The 21,898-nt window shown below is 37.2% G+C and overlaps 1 protein-coding gene and 1 long non-coding RNA gene across 2 annotated transcripts; one reads left to right on the forward strand and one right to left on the reverse strand.

Moving 5' to 3' along the window:
- Positions 1–949: 949 nt before the first annotated feature.
- On the forward strand, positions 950–15,790 carry LOC125257819. The gene is made up of 5 exons (XM_048174561.1): positions 950–1,775; positions 4,421–4,498; positions 4,872–4,972; positions 10,644–13,291; positions 13,568–15,790. The coding sequence occupies exons 2-5, from the start codon at positions 4,485–4,487 to the stop codon at positions 14,762–14,764; spliced, it is 3,960 nt and encodes a 1,319-aa protein (XP_048030518.1). The 5' UTR covers positions 950–1,775; positions 4,421–4,484; the 3' UTR covers positions 14,765–15,790.
- Positions 11,526–20,309, reverse strand: LOC125257894. The gene is made up of 4 exons (XR_007182469.1): positions 20,224–20,309; positions 19,876–19,970; positions 16,341–16,432; positions 11,526–11,623 (listed from the first exon to the last, which is right to left on the reverse strand). It is a non-coding gene; the product is annotated as an uncharacterized LOC125257894 (long non-coding RNA).
- Between the last annotated feature and the right edge of the window lie 1,589 nt (positions 20,310–21,898).

Raw genomic sequence — 21,898 nt, forward strand, 5'->3', positions numbered from 1 at the left:
ATGAGCATTTATGGTTAAAACGTATATAATTTTAAAAAAGAATTTAGAACTCTAGAACGTTTTGTAGCTGCACTGAAACTGTAATTTTGACCTTCAACCGTTTGGAGGCCATTGAAGTCCACTATAAGGAGAAAAATCCTGGAATGTTTTCATCAAAAACCTTAATTTCTTTTCAACTGAAGAAAGAAGGACATGGACATCTTGGATGACATGGGGGTGAGTAAATTATCAGGAAATTTTAATTTGAAAGCGAACTAATTCTTTAAGTCACTACATGATGAGTATATTCTTATCAAAAAGCTCATAACAGCTTATCACATCTCTTGCCTTTAATGCCATAAACAGCTACAGCAACCAGATTAGAACATTTAAAAACTCAAGAGTTAAACTGCCTAACTAAAGCAAAGACTGACTTTGATCATGGTGACATCAAACCAAACTTTTATTTTCAACAAATCATCAACAACTAAACCTCTGTTAATTCTCCATAATAACTTTTGTAGATGTATGTCAGAAATAAAGTCAATCTGGTTAATAATAAGTGAAGCTGTTTGTGGAGATGTTTAATCAGATCTTGAGAGATTTAATGTCTTTTATCTTCAGTTGATTTAATCTAAGGCTGTGGCTGAAGTCATACTTCATTTAGATATCTTATATTAAGAATATAAGATATATATATATATATATATATATATATATATATATATATTAAGAAATACAAAAAATAATAATAATCAATATTTGTAAAAATGTTAAATTAATTCATTTATTCAAATTAATTCAGACAGAATGACAGAACTAACCCTTTCAATGTTGTATACTACTCAGATGGTCACCTGATATATTTTTTAAAATAATTAACTAATTAATTTAGGGTCAAAATTACCTGCGAGTCCCTCAAACCTGCATACATTTTGAGGCAATCATTACTCATAGTCACAGCCTGATTTACTAAGCTAAGAGCTATAAATTGCTATTAAAGTGTAAGAATTAACCTGTGCTTGTCAACAGATGTGCTTCGCTCTGGCAAACCATTTGTGCGACAGCCATTTCTGATAGCTTGACAGATAAATGCACTACCATGCTTTTGCATTAAGCTTGTTTCACTTCAGTCATGATGCGCAGTTGAGTGCAAGACAGCTTACAGTTTTATTCTGCATTTTAGATAAAAAAAATATATATATTTTCAAGTTGATCTATAAGTTGAGTTTAGTGAAGTTGAATTCTTTACATTCCACAGACGAAGGTTTTGTTGCTCTAGTCCAGTGCAAAGAATCTCTGGCCTCTGATGATTTACATTATATGGATTCTGTCCTGCTTTATACCACATTTCTTGTTTATAGACTATGTATTGTTCATTTGTTTTTATATGACATCGGTTTTAGTCTTGTTTTTAGACACTGTTAGAGGTTCAAAATGTGCAACTAGCATGTAGAGATCATTTTAGAGGGTCATTTTGCAACACATGCTTTGGTTTAGGAGTGATTCTGCTTGATTCTACTACAGATATATATCAGTGAAAGGTACTTGCTGATACACAAGCACAGTTACAATTTCAGAAGCACAAAGATTGTAATCAATCGATTCTGAGTGTTCAATCGGAAAGGAATTCAGTTGTTCTTCAAATGTCATTAAGCTGCATATTTTTTATAAATCACATGACCATAAGGGTTTCCCCTTATATGTGTCCTCACATGTCTCCTATAAATACAACTGTTGATCTATTCGCCTGCCAGTGTTTAAGGTTGTCTGGAACTGGAAGGACCATAAAAACAGTAAGTAGATGCACTTTATTTATTGCCTGATTACTGTTGAAATCCACCCATTAAAAAGTAATGAAAGACATACTATTTTATGCACGATAAGAGGACAGGATTTCCCTTTTTCATATCAATCAGCTAATTTTAAAAATTTTAAACCTTTTTCTCAGCTCAAAACTCACCAAAGAGTGTTTTAAATATCATACAATTACGAACTGAAGTTGATTCTGATCACAGACTGAGGCAGAAATATATGTGCGATGCAATTTATTCTTATACGTTACTCATAAAAAATAGCATATTGCTTGATGAACACAGACAAATCACATATTGACATAATCGTGAATTTATTTGAATGTTTCATCTGTCAGTGTGCCTGGGAATGGGATGGCAGAGGCAGGCAAAATACAATTATAATTATTTTTAATTATTAACATTAAGATAATAACAGGACTTGTGTTTCTTTTTAACATGTAACAACAACATATGTATTTCATGTATTTAACATTGTACATTAACATTACTTTGAAGGCCGAAATGGCCAGTGTGCCTTTCTGTGCCTCCGCTGCGTGATTGTGCCATTGTGATTTAATGTGCTGAGTAATGTCATTTTTCGCACCATATCCAATATTAAAATCATTGTGACACATCAGTGCAAAAGGCATGGGTGTTGTCAATACGGCTTTGAGATAAATGTTCTGTCCAGCTGATATATATATATATTAGTGCTGCTTGAACATTTGTGAACCATTTGCAGAACCTCTGAAAATAAGAGGGATTACACAATATGCACATTATTTCTTTTATTTAGTACTGTCCTGAGTAAGATATTTTACATAAGGTTTAAATACGGTCCACAAGACAAAAAAAAAAAAACAAAAAAAATTTGCTGAATTTATAAAAACGACCCACTCAAAAGTATGTTAACCCTTGATTCTCAATACTGTGTGTGGTTAAAGGTGGTACAGAGGATGTTTTCGTCAACTGAGTTTTTGAAATGAGCGTTTGAAATGATACATTTTATGACTAGCTAAAACATTCTGACTGAGCTCAACATACAGCGATAGTTTCCTGCTCCTGAAGCAGATTTATATACTTTCACATGGAATTTGAACACCGACTGTAATCGCAGACTGAACGCAACTGGCTCTGACTGGACGTGTTTGGGCGCGATCAGTCCTAAGTATCAATTTACATTCATAATCGGCCTTACAATCGTTAAGCCGCGCACACATAGTGGATTCATTATGTCGGACTCACCTAATAATCTGCAGTTGTTACTCCTGTCTCCTGACAAAAACATTGCATGCGGCGCATATAGTGTGGAAAGTTACTATAGAGCGCGCAGCCGCGCGTCTCTCACAAGGAACGTCATGGCAGTGATAGACAAGCCAGAGGGCCAATCCGCGCATGTCTCTCACAATGGCAGTGATTGACAAGCCAGAGGGCCAATCGTTTACGCGATGATCGCGTAAACGATTGGCTGATGTTTTTAAGGCCCTACCTCGTGCACAGATGATGTATATTAATAATATTCCTTTCAGTGCACCTAATAAATAGTCTTTTATCACTTAGTAAACACAGTTTCAAGTAATATTGCAAAAATGTATAAAACAAAACATCCTCTTTACCACCTTTAACTGGATCTACGACTTTTTGTTTTGTTATGGTTGTTCATGAGTCCCTTGTTTGTTTTGAGCAGTTAAACTGCCCAATATTCTTCAGAAAAATCCTCTAGATCCCGAAAATTCTTCAGATTTCCATATTTGAACCCTTTCCAGCAGTGACTGTATGATTTTGAGATCCATGTTTTCACACTGAAGACAAGTGAGGGACTCAAACACAACTATTAAATAAAGGTTCAAACATTCACTGATGCTTCAGAAGGAAACACAATGCATTAAGAGTGGGGGGATGAAAACCTTCGAACAGCATAAAGATGTTTAATTTTTTCTTATTTTGTTAAGACACTTAAATGTTTGCTAGAAGACAAAGTAAGGGCAATATTACTTGATCTTCAAATTCAAAAGGTTTTCACCCCCAGTTCTTAATGCATAATGTTTCCTTCTGGAGCATCAGTGAATGTTTGAACCTTTTTTAATAGTTGTGTTTGAGTCCCTCAGTTGTCCTCAGTGTGAAAAGACGGATCTCAAAATCATACAGTCACTGCTGGAAAGGGTTCAAATACACAAAAGATGATGGAAAATATATATATTTCTCAGGGGTGCACATAACATTTTTGGTCTGGTTCTCAAGGGAGCAACTGGAGTACCAAGATAGCAAGATGTTGCTGCCAGTATCCAGCAATATCCAAATGATGAGGCTGTGTGCACAGATAACAGCTCTCGAGTCCCGATTTTCACCTCTTCTTCCGCTTTTAAACTCATCTGAACGTGTTAATTCACGAGACAAAAACACGATAAACTTTACGTGTGCATTTTTGGACCAACACAGGTTAATTGTTTTGTGCAGTTGATCAATTAAAAATAGTTTGCACTGTGGGACTTTCGCACTGACAGTGAAAACACAGTAATTCTGGCCTCGCTGTTGTTGGTCCTACCCTGCTGATTACGCTGGCCTGATAGTGAAAATGCACAATGATACAGAGGATATAAAAATAATATAATAATTTATAATTATTTATTTTGAATTTTATCTAGCAACACATTGCTTTGTAAGCTGAAATACTCCCCATGCGATCAACCAGTCACAAAAGATACACAAATGTCTTCAAAAAGGTAAGATTACATTATAATAAACATTAAATTGAGTCTGTATTTGATGTTTTGTTCATTTGTCTGTTAGAGAAACCATTCAATCATGCCTCATGTACATTATGCTTTAAATTCACACTTTGTTTAACGAAACAAAAATAAGCAGAATTTGGAATGAATTAATTGCAGAAAGTATAATCCTTAGAATACGATACAAACCTTAATTAAAATGTGCAGATCTTCAAGGCAGTGCACTATTTTCGTCAGACAGCGCTAAAGCTCAAATTTCAGAACCAAGTTCCAAATTGAATGACAACTATGAATATCTTTAAAAAAATGGTCAAACCTCTATCAATAACTTAATTGGTTGATTTCTTCTTTTCTGTGTTTTGTCTAGCATGGATCCAGTTGGAGTGAATTCCATAGAGACTGCAGCTCTAGGGAGACCCTTCCAGCTGGGGATGCTGTATGACTGCAGGAGAGAGAAAATCGTACCAGGTGATGAACGGGCTGTTGACCCAAATCTGTGAAGCCTTGAATGTTTTAAAGGCACACAAATAAATGGAGTAAAATAAAACAATATAAAGGTGTACTTAATCATGGCAATATGAATCTACACTGAACAAAATTACAAATGCAACACTTTTGCCCCCATTTTTCATGAGCTGAACTCAAAGATCTAAGTTTTTTTCTATGTACACAAAATGCCTATTTCTGTCAAATATTGTGCACAAATCTGTCAATCTGTGTTAGTGAGCACTTCTCCTTTGCCGACATAATCCATCCACCTCACAGGTGTGACATATCAAGATGCTGATTAGACAGCATGATTATTGCACAGGTGCCTTAGGCTGGCCACAATAAAAGGCCACTCTAAAATGTGCAGTTTTACTTTATTGGTGGGGGGTCCAAAAACCAGTCTGGTGTGACCACAGTTTGCTCACACAGTGCAACCCATCTCCTTCTCATAGAGTTGATCAGGTTGTTGATTGTGGCCTGTTGAATGTTGGCCCGTTCCTCTTCAATGGCTGTGCAAAGTTGATGGATATTGGCAGGAACTGGAACACGCTGTCACAGCTCCTTTCTGTCCCAGACTCCATCTTCCATCATCCACCCTGTCACACACCTGCATGCACTTCCTAATCAACTCCCCATTACCACGGATTCCTCGCACCTGGACCTCATCGTTATCACTGCCTTTAAATGGACTCACTTCCCTGTACTCCTTGTCTGTTCTTATGTTTGCTTTATGAATGGTTGTGTTGAAGTTCCCGTGCATTCACTACTACAACCTACTACAACAGAAGAACGGACCAATACAGTGAGAACTTCAGCAAAGAGATGGGGATATTTCTAGTCCCAATCCCTCCAACGATCCGCAGAACCAAGGTCTCAGCGGTGGACCGTCTGTGGACTCTTAGGCAGGACGGTCGCCCACTGAAGAGGTACGTGGAGGAATTCTCTGAGCTTTCTTGCTTGGTGAACTGGCCAGATGCTCCACTTAACTCCTGTTTTCTGAAGGGCTTGGACGAGGACACGATTCGCTATATTGCACCTGCATGTTTCTTTTCCCTAGTCGAGTATATTAATCTGATTCTCTTTCTAAATGGTTCTGATTTTGAAATTGAAGAGGTTCAAAAAGAATCGTATACTCCTCGTCCGGTCCCCTCAGAAAGACAAGCGGCCTGGCCAGTTCGCCAACCACCTGTTTCCTCCATATACCCCTCCAGTGGGTATTCCCCTGTGGTCCTGCCTGACCCAAAGCCCAGACCGCCCAAGAGGAGAGCCACCACGAGACCCAGACGGTCTAAGAAAATGGCCGCTGCCTCACCAGAGCCTCCAGTGAAGCCTGCCACCAAGCCTGAGCCCTCACCAAGAGAGGACGATTGGCTCTTAGACTTTTGTGCGGAGCCAGTAGCTCCAGTTGCCCACGAGTCTGCTCCAGCAGCCCATGAGCCCGCTCCAGCCTTCCACGAGCCAGCTCCAGCCTTCCACGAGCCAGCTCCAGCCTTCCACGAGCCAGCTCCAGCCCACCAACACATTCCAGCCCACGTATCCCTTCCTGCCCCCACTGAATCCCCCAAGAATTTTTTTTTGGGTGGGGAACTCGTCGCTGGGGCTCCTGACCCGTTATGGCCACCCACTGCCTCTGACCCGCCATGGCCGCCTGAGTCTCCGGACCCGCCAGGGCTTCCCGATGTCCTAGATCCGCCCTGGAGACCTCCGTACCTGCCTGCACCGCCCTCACCTACGTGTAGGTCTCCAGGGCACCCACCCCCCCTCCCCGGTTGCCTCCCCGGTTGCCTCCCCGGTTGCCTCCCCTGCACAAACTTCCTAATCAACTCCCCATCACCACGGATTCTTCGCACCTGGACCTCATCGTTATCACTGCCTTTAAATGGACTCCCTTCCCTGCACTCCTTGTCCGTTCTTATGTTTGCTTTATGTATGGTTGTGTTGTTTCTTTGTTACGACGGTTTCTGACAGTTTGTGCAGAAATTCTTTGGTTATGCAAACCGATTGTTGCAGCAGCTGTCCAGGTGGCTGGTCTCAGATGATCTTGAAGGTGAAGATGCTGGATGTGGAGGTCCTGGGCTGGTGTGGTTACACGTGTCTGCGGTTGTGAGGCCAATTGGATGTACTGCCAAATTCTCTGAAACGCCTTTGGAGACAGCTTATGGTAGAGAAATGAACATTCAATTCATGGACAACAGCTCTGGTGGACATTTCTGCAATCAGCACGCTCCCTCAAAACTTCTGACATCTGTGGCACTGTGGTGTGTGATAAAACTGCACATTTTAGAGTGGCCATTTATTGTGGCCAGCCTAAGGTACACCTCTGCAATAATCATGCTGTCTAATCAGAATCTTGATATGCCACACCTGTGAGGTTGTAGGAATTAAACCCAAATATCGAATCAAAATGTAATTAAATTACATTTAATAAGAACCGGATTCACCGTGAATGATTCAGAGTCAATATTTAACACTTTATCAATTATTCGTCCACCGAAAAATTGAGGTTACAGTATTTTTACCAATTCTGGACAAAATTATTATTCTGTGGCCAACAGTAATAATATTTTGTTATGATTAATAATTATGATTATGATTATGAGCAAGTAGCATGATCTTTGTTTAAGACAGCAATTTGGTAAGCACAGCACAAGACACTGTATGTATGGAAATCAAACAAGACTTTATTGAACTAAATCTACTACGCACAAACTAATCTAACGAAAAACATATACTCACACACACACACACACACACACACACACACACATTCATTCATTCAGTTACAGGGAAATGGTGAGGTTATTGTTTGGAGGTGAATGGATTCCCCAGTTGTTTAGCTTTTAACAAGTTTCTCTGACCGTAACCTGAGAGAATTAATACACTAGCAATTCAACCATAGTTTCATTTGCTTAATAAAATTGCACCAGCTCAGCAAAATTAGGAGACCTGTGTTACTTGCGTTGGCTGCTCCTTTAAGCGCGTGTTCCCTTCGTGACGGAGTTGAAGGAAGCGCGTGGCTCGGTCAAGAGTTCTGAAGGACGACGTCCGTGGGGAAGAAGTTGGCTTTGCAGAAAATGGAGTCTTCTTTGGATAGCAGGGTTTACGCGTTGCTGCGTGACTGTCTCTCTGCGTCTCAAGGAGTTGCTGGAACAAAGGACTTTTGGTGAGTCCTCAGCTGCGAAATTCAACGAAGTTTCTTGCAGGGGTTTGAGTGAGTCTTGAAATGGTTTGGCTTGCAGGCAGGACGATGTTCGGTCCGCCGCCTCAGCGAATGCCAAGACGAAGTGCAAAAGCCGAAAGCAAAAAGCAAAAAAGCAAAAAGCAAGCAAGCACATTCACAATGCGCGGTATTGAGTTTTGAACGGTTTGTTGGTTCCGCCTTTCCGATTGTTTTAGCCAATCAGGTCCTGTTTTGGGCGGGGTCCCACGCCCAGTTCTCCTGTCCTTGTATGCAATTAGCATACTGTCCTTACAGTCCTTTGTTCTCAAACTTAGGGATTTTGGTCAGAACTTTGAGAAGTTAATTTTGCTGGTTCAAAAGTCATACATCTTACATAAATCAATTTTGCATCAAAATACTGGAAAGCATTCATCCATCACAACCATACCAAACAGTACACACTTTCTGTAATTGAGGTAGATTTTCTTCAAATTTACCAGTAATCAATATTTAAAACACACAGAAAGAATTACGTACATTCCATGAACAAAATAAAACATGCTTAATACATATGATATGTTAGAGACTGCTTTTGGTGATAAGTTCATATCTCTGGCAGTATTTTTCTAAATTGTCTCTGAAACTTTGGAATGTCTTTTGAAATGCAAAGCTGGGCAGAGGGAAAGTTTCTTGTGGGTGATTCCCATGGTGCCCTGCTGTGATCTTCACCTCAAGATGTGTCGCAGGGCCAAGTTTTCTGATAACCGTGAATTTACACCTTGGTGTTTGCTGATCCATCTGTTTTCTTAAAGTCAACACAGCAAAAGAGAGTCTCTTTGATCTTTTGCTCTGTTACTACAATCAAATGCATTTGTAATTAAGCAGACATTGAGGGGCCATCTTCGATCAGCCATTTTAGTTTCCAGATCCAACTTTATGGCTCACAAATGGTTCAGTAAGGGAATGAGTTGACTCTTTGATCTTTGGAATGTGGAGTTTGTGGTAATTTGGTGAGCTTTGTTCGGGAATAATCCTACAAGGTGGATGGATCGGCAAAGGTGAAGTGCTCACAAACAAAGATTTAGACAGATTTGTGCACAATATTTGAGAGAAATATTGCCTTTTGTGTACATAGAATAAGTCTTAGATCTTTGAGTTCAGATCATGAAAAATGGGGGCAAAAACAAAAGTGTTGCATTTATAATTTTGTTCAGTGTATTACAGCCCTAAAATTTAGAAATATTTCTCAGGATTCATTCAGATCTTATGGCCTTTAAATCCCCATAGAAAATATAACACTATTTTTACCAAACATGATATGAGATTCCAGGAATGCCTCTGTGTAATTGCGTCTGAAGCATGTGTGTGAAATCAGTCCAATGGCATGACAGAACGTTACAGGTGACATCAAGTCCAGGAAGCTATAAAGCACACCCAGACCAAACAGTGTCAGCCCCTGTGCCTCAGCAACCGCTCTGTGTGAAATTGTTTGTTTTATTGAGTGCTGTTTGTCATGAAGATATGGCAAGCAAAGACATTTAAATTGTGTGTTTCTCCCTGCCCTCACTACATCACAGGTGGGGATACACATGATTTGTGCGTAATTTATTTGGGAGCGGACCATGCATGGTCAGCACTTGAGGGGGCTGACTGTGTGCATTGTGAGAGATTCTACTTGGACATGCGTGCTACACCAGGTTCACAGGTGATTTCTTCTTAAGCCTGGCACACATTTAACGACTAGCTAAAACATTCTAAGACTGTGCTCAACACACTGCGATCGTTTCCTGCGACTGAAGCAGATTTATATATTTACACATGGAATTTAAACATGGACTGTAATCGCAGACTGAACGCAACTGGCTCTGACTGGACGTGTTTGAGCGTGATCAGTCATAAGTATCAATTTACATTCATAATCGGCCTTACAATCATTAAGTGTGTACGCGGCTTTAGTGTGCTCACAGTGATTCACACAGACAGACATTTGGAAGTCTGGCAATTTGGGTATTCTGGTTCCTAAAGCATCAATGACAATGATACAATGCAAGTTCCCTCGAAAGGGAACATCTCAGCCTATTAAAAGGGAACACCTTGGCCTATTAGAAGCTGAAAATGTTAGGTCTGGGTGTGCTTTATAGCTTCCTGGTCCAGATGCAATCACACAGACATGTCTAGTATTCTCTTTTTACTCTTTTTTTTATAACTATGGTTTTTGAATTATTTAAGCTTATTGGTAGCTCTGCATTATGATATGGCATTAATGTGAAAATCTACAGTTGTGTCTTATATTTATTGATTCACCTGACATTTATGTAAATAAATATAAACATAAATTAAAGAGAATGGTCACTGGGGGCAAGAAACAAAAAATAATGTGGTGGTGTGCTGTTGGGAGAAAAAGGTTGTGCTGTGTAAAGTGCTGATTAATCAGCCGTTTAAATAATGAATAAAGCATTTAGACAGCTTATAAATTTTTCTCCATTACAGGAATCAGACTTTGGAGTAAAAAACAGCTTCAGCAGAACATAATCACTAAACCCCAAATTAATACAGATTTCAAAGTCACATCTTTAGACTCAATTAAAGAAAAATCTAGATTGCTGAATATTGGTGGTTGTCTGAAACTGAGTCTTTTTGGTGGACTCATCGATGTAAGTGGAGCTGCCAATTATCTCAAGGACACCAAGACATCTTTCAATCAACAGAGACTGACATTACATTATCATACAACCACTAAGTTTGAAGAGCTGATCATAAACCACTTTGCTTCTGGAGACATGGCTCACTATGAGAATGATGTAGCCACACATGTAGTGACAGCAGTGCTGTACGGAGCAGATGCCTGCTTTGTTTTTGATAGAGAAGTTTCTTCAGATGAAGACAAAAGAGTGTTAGCAGGAGAAGTAAAAGCTGCATTCGAGCTGCTAAAAGGTATTTCAGTTGGAGCAAACATTAATCTGAATGACAATCAGAAGACTGTTGCCCAAAAATTCAGTTGTAAATTTTATGGCGACTTCCAGCTACCATGTAACCCGACCTCTTTTGAAGATGCCATGAAGGTTTTTGAAGATCTTCCAAAACTGCTGGGGGAAAAAAAAGAGCTTGCGGTTCCACTGAGAGTTTGGCTTTATCCTTTGGACAAACTTTTCTCAAGAGTTGTAAAATTTCAACATGAAATCAGCACAGGTTTAAGCACAGACATTGAATCTGTTATTGAGAGTTTAAGTACAACTGAGATGAAATGCAGTGATCTTCTGAGAGACACACCTGCTTCGACATTTACTGCATTTCATGACAAAATCAATGACATGAAGAAAAACTGCTACCAGTTCAGGCTGAGTCTTGTGGATAAACTTGGCTCTCTCTTACCAAAGATCCGTGGAAAATTTATAGAGGATTCAGCATTGATCGATCTTCTAAATTATCATGTGGAATCTCCATTTGAAAGAAGCGCTCTTGAACAATGGCTGAAAGAGAAAGAGGAAGAATCTGACATCATTAAAACATTGCTCACACAACTGAATGACTCAGGAGCAATGGTAGAAATCAACCTCAATAAAAATTTGATGAATCTGGAAGTTAAACATTTGGTCAGCTACACTTTCACATCATTGGACTGGCCAGATCTGCTGCTTTCTAAACAAAAGGCCTTCCTGACTCCTTCAACAACAGGAAAAAATGAAGAAAATAAGACTTGGCTTACACCTGACATTCAAAAAACAATGAGGAACAACTTGAAGGTTTTTAAAAACTTGATTGATGTAAATGATTGCACATCAGCCAAATTCATTGTTGCATCAAAAGAAATTAAAAATAATCCAGGTTCCTGCATACTGCTGTATGAAAATGAATCTAATGAAGCTGTTTGCTTCACTCCTCCATCAAAACCAGACTGTCCAATCATTGAAGATGTCAGATGTACTCAAGTGGTTCTGAAAGTGTCTCCACCGTGTCCTGCTACAGAGGAGCTCAAACTACTGTACAAAATGAAGGAAGAGGAAGACTGGAGATCTCAAACTGTGTCAAAGAACCAGAATACAGTTACTCTGACTGATCTCAGACCAGATACTGAGTACAATATTAAATGTGCAGCAGTGGGAAAACTCAACTACACCGTAGACAGTGATGTGACGCGTCTCACAGTCATAAACCAGAATCTCATCAAGGCAAAAGAGTCTGCTATCAAAAATCTAATCTGGACTGAAAACAAGTGCAGTGAACTTCTGGAAAACACCAGGGAAACAATGTTTAGTACACTTCATAAGAAAATACAAAATATGCAGCAAAACTGCCAAATGTACCGACAAGAATTCAGTGACCGAATCAAATCTGTGATCCAGTCAGTTAAAGATTGTGAAAAAGAGTCTTGTGCTCTGAAGGATCTTCTACAAGCTCATGATGAGTCTCCATTCAATGAAAAGAGTCTGAAAGAGTGGATCACAGTGAAAGAAAAAGAATTGAACACTGTTAATGAGTTTCTTCGACAGTTAATGGACTTTGGAGCCGAAGTGAACAGAAGTTTGGACTCATATCTGTCAGATATTCAGGTGGAGAACGTGTTTTGTTACACTTTCAGTTCTCTGGAGCAGATGGATGAGTTTCTTAATGAACAAGAAAATTACATGAATCCTCGAATGATGGGAAATCCACAGAAGAAATCTGGTGTGGCGTCCCAATCATGGCTTACTGAAAGAATCAGGGAGAAAATGAGAGAACATCTGAAAACATTTAAAGAGCTGATGGTGTCATGTAGGAGTGAAAGCACTAAATTTATGGTTTCCATAAAAGACCATGAAAAGCATCCAGGTTCCTGCATTCTTCTGTATACAAATGGATCTAATGAAGCTGTTTACTTCACTTCTCCACCAAAACCAGACTGTCCAATCACAGTCCAACAGGTCAGACATAGGCAAGTTGTTCTGAAAGTGTCTCCACCGTGTCCTGCTACAGAGGAGCTCAAACTACTGTACAAAATGAAGGAAGAGGAAGACTGGAGATCTCAAACTGTGTCAAAGAACCAGAATACAGTTACTCTGACTGATCTCAGACCAGATACTGAGTACAATATTAAATGTGCAGCAGTGAGAAAACTCAACTACATCACTGAATCTGATGTCACCACAATCATTACAAAGGTATGATGCTCATTCATGAATTATCAGCTATAGAGTTTATTCTTACACCATTAAACACTGTTATTCTAATCTTGAGGCCCTTTCACATGAATTGTACCCTCAAACACAATCACTGATTCTGATTTACAAGGTTGCTCGGTAACAAGATAAAAGGTTTTTATTATACAATGTTGGTGCACATTTTACAATTTGATGATTATTTCAAACTATAGGCCTAACATTGTACAACATTTATGCATGACCATCTTTACTGTTGAGTTATGCTTCTCGTTACAGAACATAAATGATCTCATTAAGAAAAGCATTTTAATTGAAGATGGAAATCCTGCTCGATACAGTCTACAAACAAGTTCAGTCAATTTGAATCAATCTAAACTGTATAAAAAAATGACCTTCAGAGAGAGAGACACAAACAAACCCAATAAAACTATTCTTATGGTGGGAGAAACAGGAACAGGAAAAACAACCCTGATCAATGTGATGATCAACTACATGTTGGGTGTTCAGAGAGAAGACAAGGTTTGGTTTGAGATCACAGATGATCAGAGTAACCGAACACAACATCACAGTCAGACCTCCAACATCACTGTTTATGAGTTTTATCTACAAGAGAGTCCAATCCATTTAACAATCATCGACACTCCAGGATATGGAAACACATGTGATATTCAGAATGATAAAGAGATCGCTGAGAGTTTGCTTAGTTTAAGTACATCTGAAGAAGGAATTCAGGAAATAGATGCAGTGTGTCTGGTGATTAAAGCAACTCAGAATCGACTCTCTGACAGACAAATATACATATTTGATGCTGTTCAGTCTTTATTCGGAAGAGATATTGCTGAAAACATTGTCCTGCTCTTCACACACTCACGTGGAGCTATCCCTAAAAATGTCCTGACGGCTGTTGAAAAGAATAAAATCAAGTGTGCAGTGAATGATGAGAATCAGCCAGTGTTTTTCCTGTTTGACAACTGTCAATCAGAAGAGGCTGATGAAGATGATGTACAGTGGCTGGCTCAATCATGGAATCTCAGTTTTAGAGGTATGGCAAGTTTGTTCAAGTTTCTTGACAATATGAAACCAAAACCCCTCAAAATGACTCAAGATGTTTTGCTGAAACGGAAGCAGTTGGAGGCAAATATCTCCAATTTACGATCACATGTTCAATTGGTGAAACTAAAGCAAAATGAGCTGAAACAAACTCAAGAACAATTAAAAAAGAAATGTAAGATTGATTCTTTGGTGGTCATGAATCTGGAAAAAGAACTGCAAGAATTAAAGAAAGAGAAAATAAAGCTGGTGATTGAAGCTTTTGACCATGTGGAAACTCTGGAAATGATCGCTCTCAACACTGATTCTCTACTCACTCTTCAGCACATTGATTTTCTGATTGAGAAGCTGAAGGAAATAAATGAACCTGAAAAAGCAGAAACACTGGAAAACATCAAAAAGAGAGCAGGAGAAAAAAAGTAGGAGTACTGGTATACATTACAAGATTGTGATGATTAAAGAACTCTACAGACAGAACTCTAAAGACAGGATCCCGAAAATGTTTCTGCTTCTTACAAAATGTCCTTCAGATGATGTTGATATGATTGTAATTGTAATTTTGAAACCCACATTATTATATAATCAAATGTTTGCATTTTTTTCAATTGTAAGTAGCTTTGTAATAACAGCATCTGCTATATTAACTGATGTAAAATACAATATTGATTATTTTCCTGAAATACAGATTCAGTACTGGAATGCAGGAAAACTGACAGCATCATCAAGTTTACACTAAGATACTATAGCAGTAAAATATAGAAAATATAGCAGTGATACTGTAAAAGCAACAAATTGAAACAAATTTTCTGAAAATTATGTTCATGTGTAAGAGGCAGTTTAAAGACTGTTTGCAATTGTATTATTAAGTACGGCCGCCTAGAGGCTGATGTGAGAAAATGTTGAGTCCCTGAATCCCATCTGGATTCTGCTGTTCATCTTCTATGACATTTTTGGGGCTCACTTGTTTATTGCTTTATTGAAATATTGCCGTCTTTGAAATTGTTATAAAAAGTTGTCATATGAATGAAAATATGCAGACTGAGAGAATATGAAATGCTTTCACTTATGCTTATATCAATAAATAAAGTTGATTTTGTCGCAGAATTTTGTGTTCATTCAACTGTGAAATACTACAGTAACAATGCAGGAATCAATATTACAGTTTTTCTATTGCTAAGGCACTTTCACTTAAACATTACCAATGTTGTTACCAACCAACAAATGGCTCTGATAAACATGTAAACGCAGTTTTTAAAATTACTTACAAACTAAAAAAGTGGTACTTGAGGCCCACTCAGTGAATCCATTTACTCATGTACCTAATCTTCAGACCAAGTATGCAAAACTGCAGGAACATTATATGATTTACACTCAGTTTGTAACTTTTTGCGAAATGCTCAACAGTTCTCTACGATAAATTAGTGTAAATACCATACTCATTTACCAATTACCAATAACAATTCACCTACCGATCATGTGTGAAAACATTTACATAATTTGTTCACTTAGAAATCAAAACTCAATGTTTTGAGACAGAAATAATTTTTACTCCCATGCATTTCTGTTTAAAGTGTAAAAATACCTAATTTGATAATTGAAAATACATTTTTCACCCTTGCAATTCTGTTTATTTTGTATACTGAATATGCATTCAAGTCAAGTCACCTCTATTTCAATAGCGCTTTATACAATACAGATTGCTTTATATGTGTCTTCACAATAGTAACAAATTCAAATTCTGCTGTAGAGCAGCTCTAACAAGCCAGTGGTGTCATTATACAGCTCAAGTCAGTTCAGTGTTAAATCAGTTCAGTTATTATTCAAACAGGTAATGATACAGTGTATTTGTGCACATACAGTACATGTATGTGTGAGTGCTATGACAAACTCCTATACACTCCACTGCACACTGAACAAGCAAGACACAAGAAAGTAGTGTTTTATATTTTTTTCACATCCGTGTGAAAAAATAAATATGTTGTTTTGACATGTGTCCTACCTTGTGTCTTAAAAACATCGTCAGACTCTTCTTTTCAGATAGACTCACCAGGATCGTAGTTCAAATGACATCAAAGCCCAAAAAATGTGGTCCTTGAAGACAAAACACAAAATTAAGATACTTTAACTCACAATTAAGCAACATTTATAGGCAGTTTATTTTTATGATTCATGATAAGACAACTTTCAATCACTGCAACCCAGTATTAGCAATGACTTGACACCTTTATACAAACCCAAGGTAACTTCAGGATAAGTGCCAGTGAAAATATAACACGAAAGATAATTTTTCTTTCCATATTCCATAGAAAGTTAGCTATAACCAGAGCTTTTAATACTTAACGAGTATCAGTGCTTCTCACACATAGACATTACTTGGGCGGGCCGACCCAGGTATATTAACGGCCACCCAATATTTGGAGACACATTTATGCTTTTATTATTTTTATCCTACTTTTGGATCCGCCCAAGATACTAAAACTATCCATGATCGATTAACTAGTGGAGAATCTCTCCTTGCCCTAAGTGTTTCGTACCTGCTTGTTATGAGTGCATCAGAACTGTTTACCCAGAGATGTATATTTCACAAAGAGCGCTGCATGTTGCAAAGTCACAAGGCGTCACATGTGCTTTCTACAGGCTCGCGTAACAGCTCTTCAGACTGCTTCAAAGTGATTCTCAATCAATAAAAAAACACAGATTTATGCCAAGCGATTGCTAATTACCTCAAGTTGATGAATTATTACAATGTCTACTTTATGGCCTTTATATAAAATGTTTTAGATGGTTGTAAGAATCTGAAGTATCAGCCTGCAATTGTGTAGCCATTACAAAATAAGAGTCCTGGTGTATTTCAGGCTGTTTATAATTAAACGTTTTTTCTTCTTCTGGGCATTATTGATATATTGGTTACACAATAAATTGTATTTAATTTGATTTCCATTTAATTCATAATAAATTATTGTAGTCTCCCCACAGGAAGAAAGACTAAGAACATTATTTGACACTTATATATTATTCATTATATACATTTTACTAGTAAAATCTGTGTCCCATTCACTGAGAGAGACACTATATGACAGCAAGGAGAACATAGGAAAAGGAGAACAATTAAAATGCTGTAATTTTGCATAATTTACAATGAATAATGATGCATAATATTAGTATGTAATTAAATGTAATAGTATGCCATGTAATTAAAATTAATTTCAATAAAGAATAATACTGTTAAAAATCACACATTATTTGTTTGTCACATGTAATAGACCATTTTTGTGCTGTGGGTAATATTAGGAGGAATTTTCACCACCGCAAGTATATTTCAAACCTGTGGGAAACACTAAAGCAATACAACATGACCAAACAGAGTGAAATTTAAGTTGTTATGGATGTATTTAAGTTGTTGGATGTCATGATGCCATTCATGTGGTGTGCAAGAACCAATATCGCTTGATGTTGGTTGAGGTTTGTGTTATTTTTCATGTGGGCTGTGTATGTATTGATCAATATGTTTAGATTTAAATTTCTTTCTAATAAATTGCAAAAACAAATATTGTATTGCTTCAGAAAACTTACCATTTGTGCTGCAAGAAATTTCTGGCCATCATTACATTTGCAAAATTAGCAATTTATCCAAAAATTTAAATTTAAGAAAGATGTATTTAAACAACTGTTCATAACAGTGTTGCCAGACGCACGATAATTATTGTATTTGTACGTTAATTTTGACCTCTGTACGATGTACGATCAATAATGAGAAAATCCCATAATGTACGATAATTTAAGTATTTTGCAACACTTCAAATGATGGTCGTAATAATCGGCTCATTGATCTAGATGTGTGGATCCTCTACGTCAGTGGTTCTCAACTCCAGTCCTCGGGACCCACTGCTCTGCACATTTTGTATGTCTCTCTTATATGACACACTCAATTCAGTTCATGCAGACTCTCCTAATGAGCTGATGATCTAAATCAGGTGTGTTAAATAAGGGATACATACAAAATGTGCAGAGCAGTGGGTCCCGAGGACTGGAGTTGAGAAACACTGCTCTACGTCATGATTGTAAGGAGAACTTGAACTTTGTTAGGCACGTGTTCCATCTCATCTCATGTTACGTCTTCTCGGCCAATCATTGTGGAGAATGACTCTCTCTCACCAGCTCAAGTTAAGGTCAGTTATTTTCCACTAAGGTACGCCTAATTATTTATGTATTGTGATTTGCAGTTCATGTCAAAAAGTTGTTGGTCTAATACAGTGGTTCACAAACTTTTTAGTTTGGAGTACCACCTGAAGGGATTACCATCCTTCTGCGTACCCCCTCTCTTCCACTTCGACTGCAGTCACACCTTTACCATTAAGGAACAATATTTGCCCCCTAAATTGATTGTCCTGTCCATATTTTTACCTTTATGAATAACTTTATAAAATAAATAAAGTTTATATAAAAATGTTCAATAGAGAAATATGCAACGATTGTAAAACTAAGTAAAACTTTTAAAAACCATCAGTAGGTGGCAGCAAGTCACTGTTTTTATGAGTGAGTCAAAGTCATTTATTCAGTAACGAAGCAAGTGGCTGTGAATGAATCATTGAATCATTGACTCTCTCGATTCGTTCAAAGCCACAGAATCGTTTGCAAAACACAGATGTGTCTTGTAGTTCTGCTGTGGTTTTCGTTAAAACTATTATTTAATTGCAAAATAGACTAAATACTGACAGTACTGTGTTTAAAATTTACGTTTTGTTTTTTGACCTGTTGTATAATAATGTCATGTTTGCAGCCATGTGGATATTTGGGAACAATTGCATTCTTGCTCGTTATTATCATTAAATACAAAGAACCACTGGTCTAATAGATAAATAGCTGTATTCTGTACGTTTGACTCGTCATGTCACCTTTATTTATACAGCTCTTTTTACAATGCAGATTGTGTCAAAGTATAGCTTTACAGAGATAGAGGGAACATAATTTTGGCTGTACAGCAGCTAAAATAGTGTGACTGTCTAGCTTAAGTTAGTTCAGTATTGATTCTTTCCGTTGTAAAAATCATTAGTTATTCATTTAGTTCATTTACCTATACTAAAAAGTCGTGTACGATCATTTTCTTCCAAATACGATCATTTTAAACTTCTGGTACGATAATTGGACATTTCCAATCTGGCAACACTGGTTCATAACGTGACAATTTGCATTTCGTAACATACTAAAGCCCATCGATTTGTTCAATGTGAATTCTACTTATATTATTGTAGTCTATTGATATCACACCAACCTTCGACGTCTTTTCTCTGCAAAGATTCATTGCAAAAGCATAAATTGTTATTATGAGTTTCAAATTAGAAAACGTTTAGAGAAAATAACAGTCTTAAATTTTAACTAACGTTAGCAAAACAGCCATCATAAACGATCCTCGAATTAGCATTACAAGAATATAGATGAAACTTAAGAAACGGGTCATAAATAACTATTAACAAAAAAAGTTTAATGATTGTAACTTAATGATTGTAATATAGGGAATGGGTGGTTTACATTACCGGTTGCTGTAGTTTCTGTGGCGCCGCGCGAGAGGGATGTGGAAGATGGTCTGCCGACCGTCTCCAAACATAAAAGTCGCGTTATCTGAGTCCGACTGGGAGAAAGCACAACAATATTTCTTAAGTTACCACAGACAAACTGGGGTGTAAAAAACACAGCATATCACCTGCAGTCGATAACCTGGATAGTGTGTTGGCTGGCGGCCTGGCGCCTCGATTGTTTGCTAGCAAACGTTAAACAAATTAGTATTACTGAGCTGGTTAATCTTTAGCTAAATAGGTACGCGAATAAAACAAAAAACGTTCAAAAGTGCCACAAATATGAATAAAGTAGTTCGAAATGCTTACCTGTTATTTTTCTTGACCGTTGCGCGTCGCGAGCCCGTCCTGTTGTGACTGAAGGAGGGAAAATGGCGCGGTTTTTGTTGCCTCAGCAACGCACTGGGATAGTTTTTTCACATGAGTAAATGTAATTACTTTAAAAAATGATTAATGTAGACTTAATATGAGATAAATTAAAGTATTTATTATTGTTTGTGTGTTTATTTGATAGTATTTATTTATTTATAAACGTAAGCTACTAGATTAAATTAATTTCTGTAACTTAAACCATTCAAGTTTAAGATATTTAGATTGAGTTCTGCTTAATATAATACATTTTTGAGTTCACATTACAAGATTTGTTAAGTTGAATTAATTTTTTTAAAAGTTTTAAGTAAAGTGAACTTGTTTAATTTAGTGAAATTCACCGTTTTAGTGTATATTTGGTGATTGTTACATCTTGCAGAAAAATTTTAGCTAATTCTGTTATTATGTTGACTGCAGACAGACCTCTGTCACAAATTTAAATGATTTTCTCTGTTGCACACCTAAAAGCAGTTATTATTAAAAAAAACATTAACGTTAAATTATTGACAACTCTCATTAAGCAGATAATGCACATTATAAATGCACTTTCTGGTTATAATTATCTGCAGTATTTCTTAAGTAAGCCTACTTTTTTCAAGTTTTACAGTGTGTCAGGTTTGCACTGACATGTTTGCAGTTCATATTGTTTTTCACATTGTAGAAAAACAACTATACCGTTCACACATAATTGTGTAAGACTGGAATAATGAACAGAACTGAAACTATTCATAACTTTTCACTTAATCATGTGTATCAAGAAAAAAATTAATAGCTTCCTATTATGGAGATTTTGTTCTGATATTCAGAACAATACTTCAAAAAACAAGAAGCTAATATTGAGTAACATGTTTTAGACACAGAAGAGGAACCAAAATATGATTTCATATCCTAAAATAACAATCTGTCGCAATATTTGCTTGATTACTCATAATGTGTCTCCAAAATGTGAGAAATAATAATGTTCTGCATTAATAACGTTCTGCATATTTCCTTTAACCTTCATTTGTCCTTTACTCTTTTAAAAATAAAATTCAGAAATTTAGTGGGACCCCTGGACATGTGGGCCCCTAAAATCATTCCAAAGGTTCACTGATGATGCATAATGTTGTGTTTTACATCATCTAGGCCTATATTTGTTTCTGTGGGAATTGCACATCTGAAACCTGTTAAAAACAAATGGTTTTTTGCAAATCATGTGATGTCCAAAAATAGGCGGTGACTGACTGTCTATTTTTTTATTTTATTTTTTTTACATTTTTGCAGTCCTGTGGATCTGTAGTTCAGCATGCTTTGCAAAGGACTGTATAACGAGAGTACATTTAGGGATTAAGTGTTATTTGATGTGTTGCAGACTGTGTTTGTGGTCAAGAAGCTGGAAGAAGAACTACAAGAATTGCAGATGGAGAAAATGAATGTGGTGAATGGAGTGTGGAGATGATCACACTAAACACTGATTCACTGATCACACATCAGCACACTGATTTTCTGATGAGAAGCTGAGGGAAATAAATGAGCATGAAAAGGTGAAAACACTGGAAAACATCAAGAAGAGAGCAGGAGAAGGAAATCAAGGAGCTCTGGGATACTTTACAAGATTATTGAAAAAATAAACACA

The sequence above is a fragment of the Megalobrama amblycephala genome, linkage group LG22, assembly GCF_018812025.1.
Source record: "Megalobrama amblycephala isolate DHTTF-2021 linkage group LG22, ASM1881202v1, whole genome shotgun sequence".
Classification (NCBI taxonomy): Eukaryota; Metazoa; Chordata; class Actinopteri; order Cypriniformes; family Xenocyprididae; genus Megalobrama; species Megalobrama amblycephala.

Coding starts and splice junctions, on each gene's coding strand:
- LOC125257819 (XM_048174561.1), top strand. Junction 4,973..10,643: donor GAGAGAGAAAATCGTACCAG/GTGATGAACGGG, acceptor TCTCCATTACAG/GAATCAGACTTTGGAGTAAA. Junction 13,292..13,567: donor TCACCACAATCATTACAAAG/GTATGATGCTCA, acceptor TTCTCGTTACAG/AACATAAATGATCTCATTAA.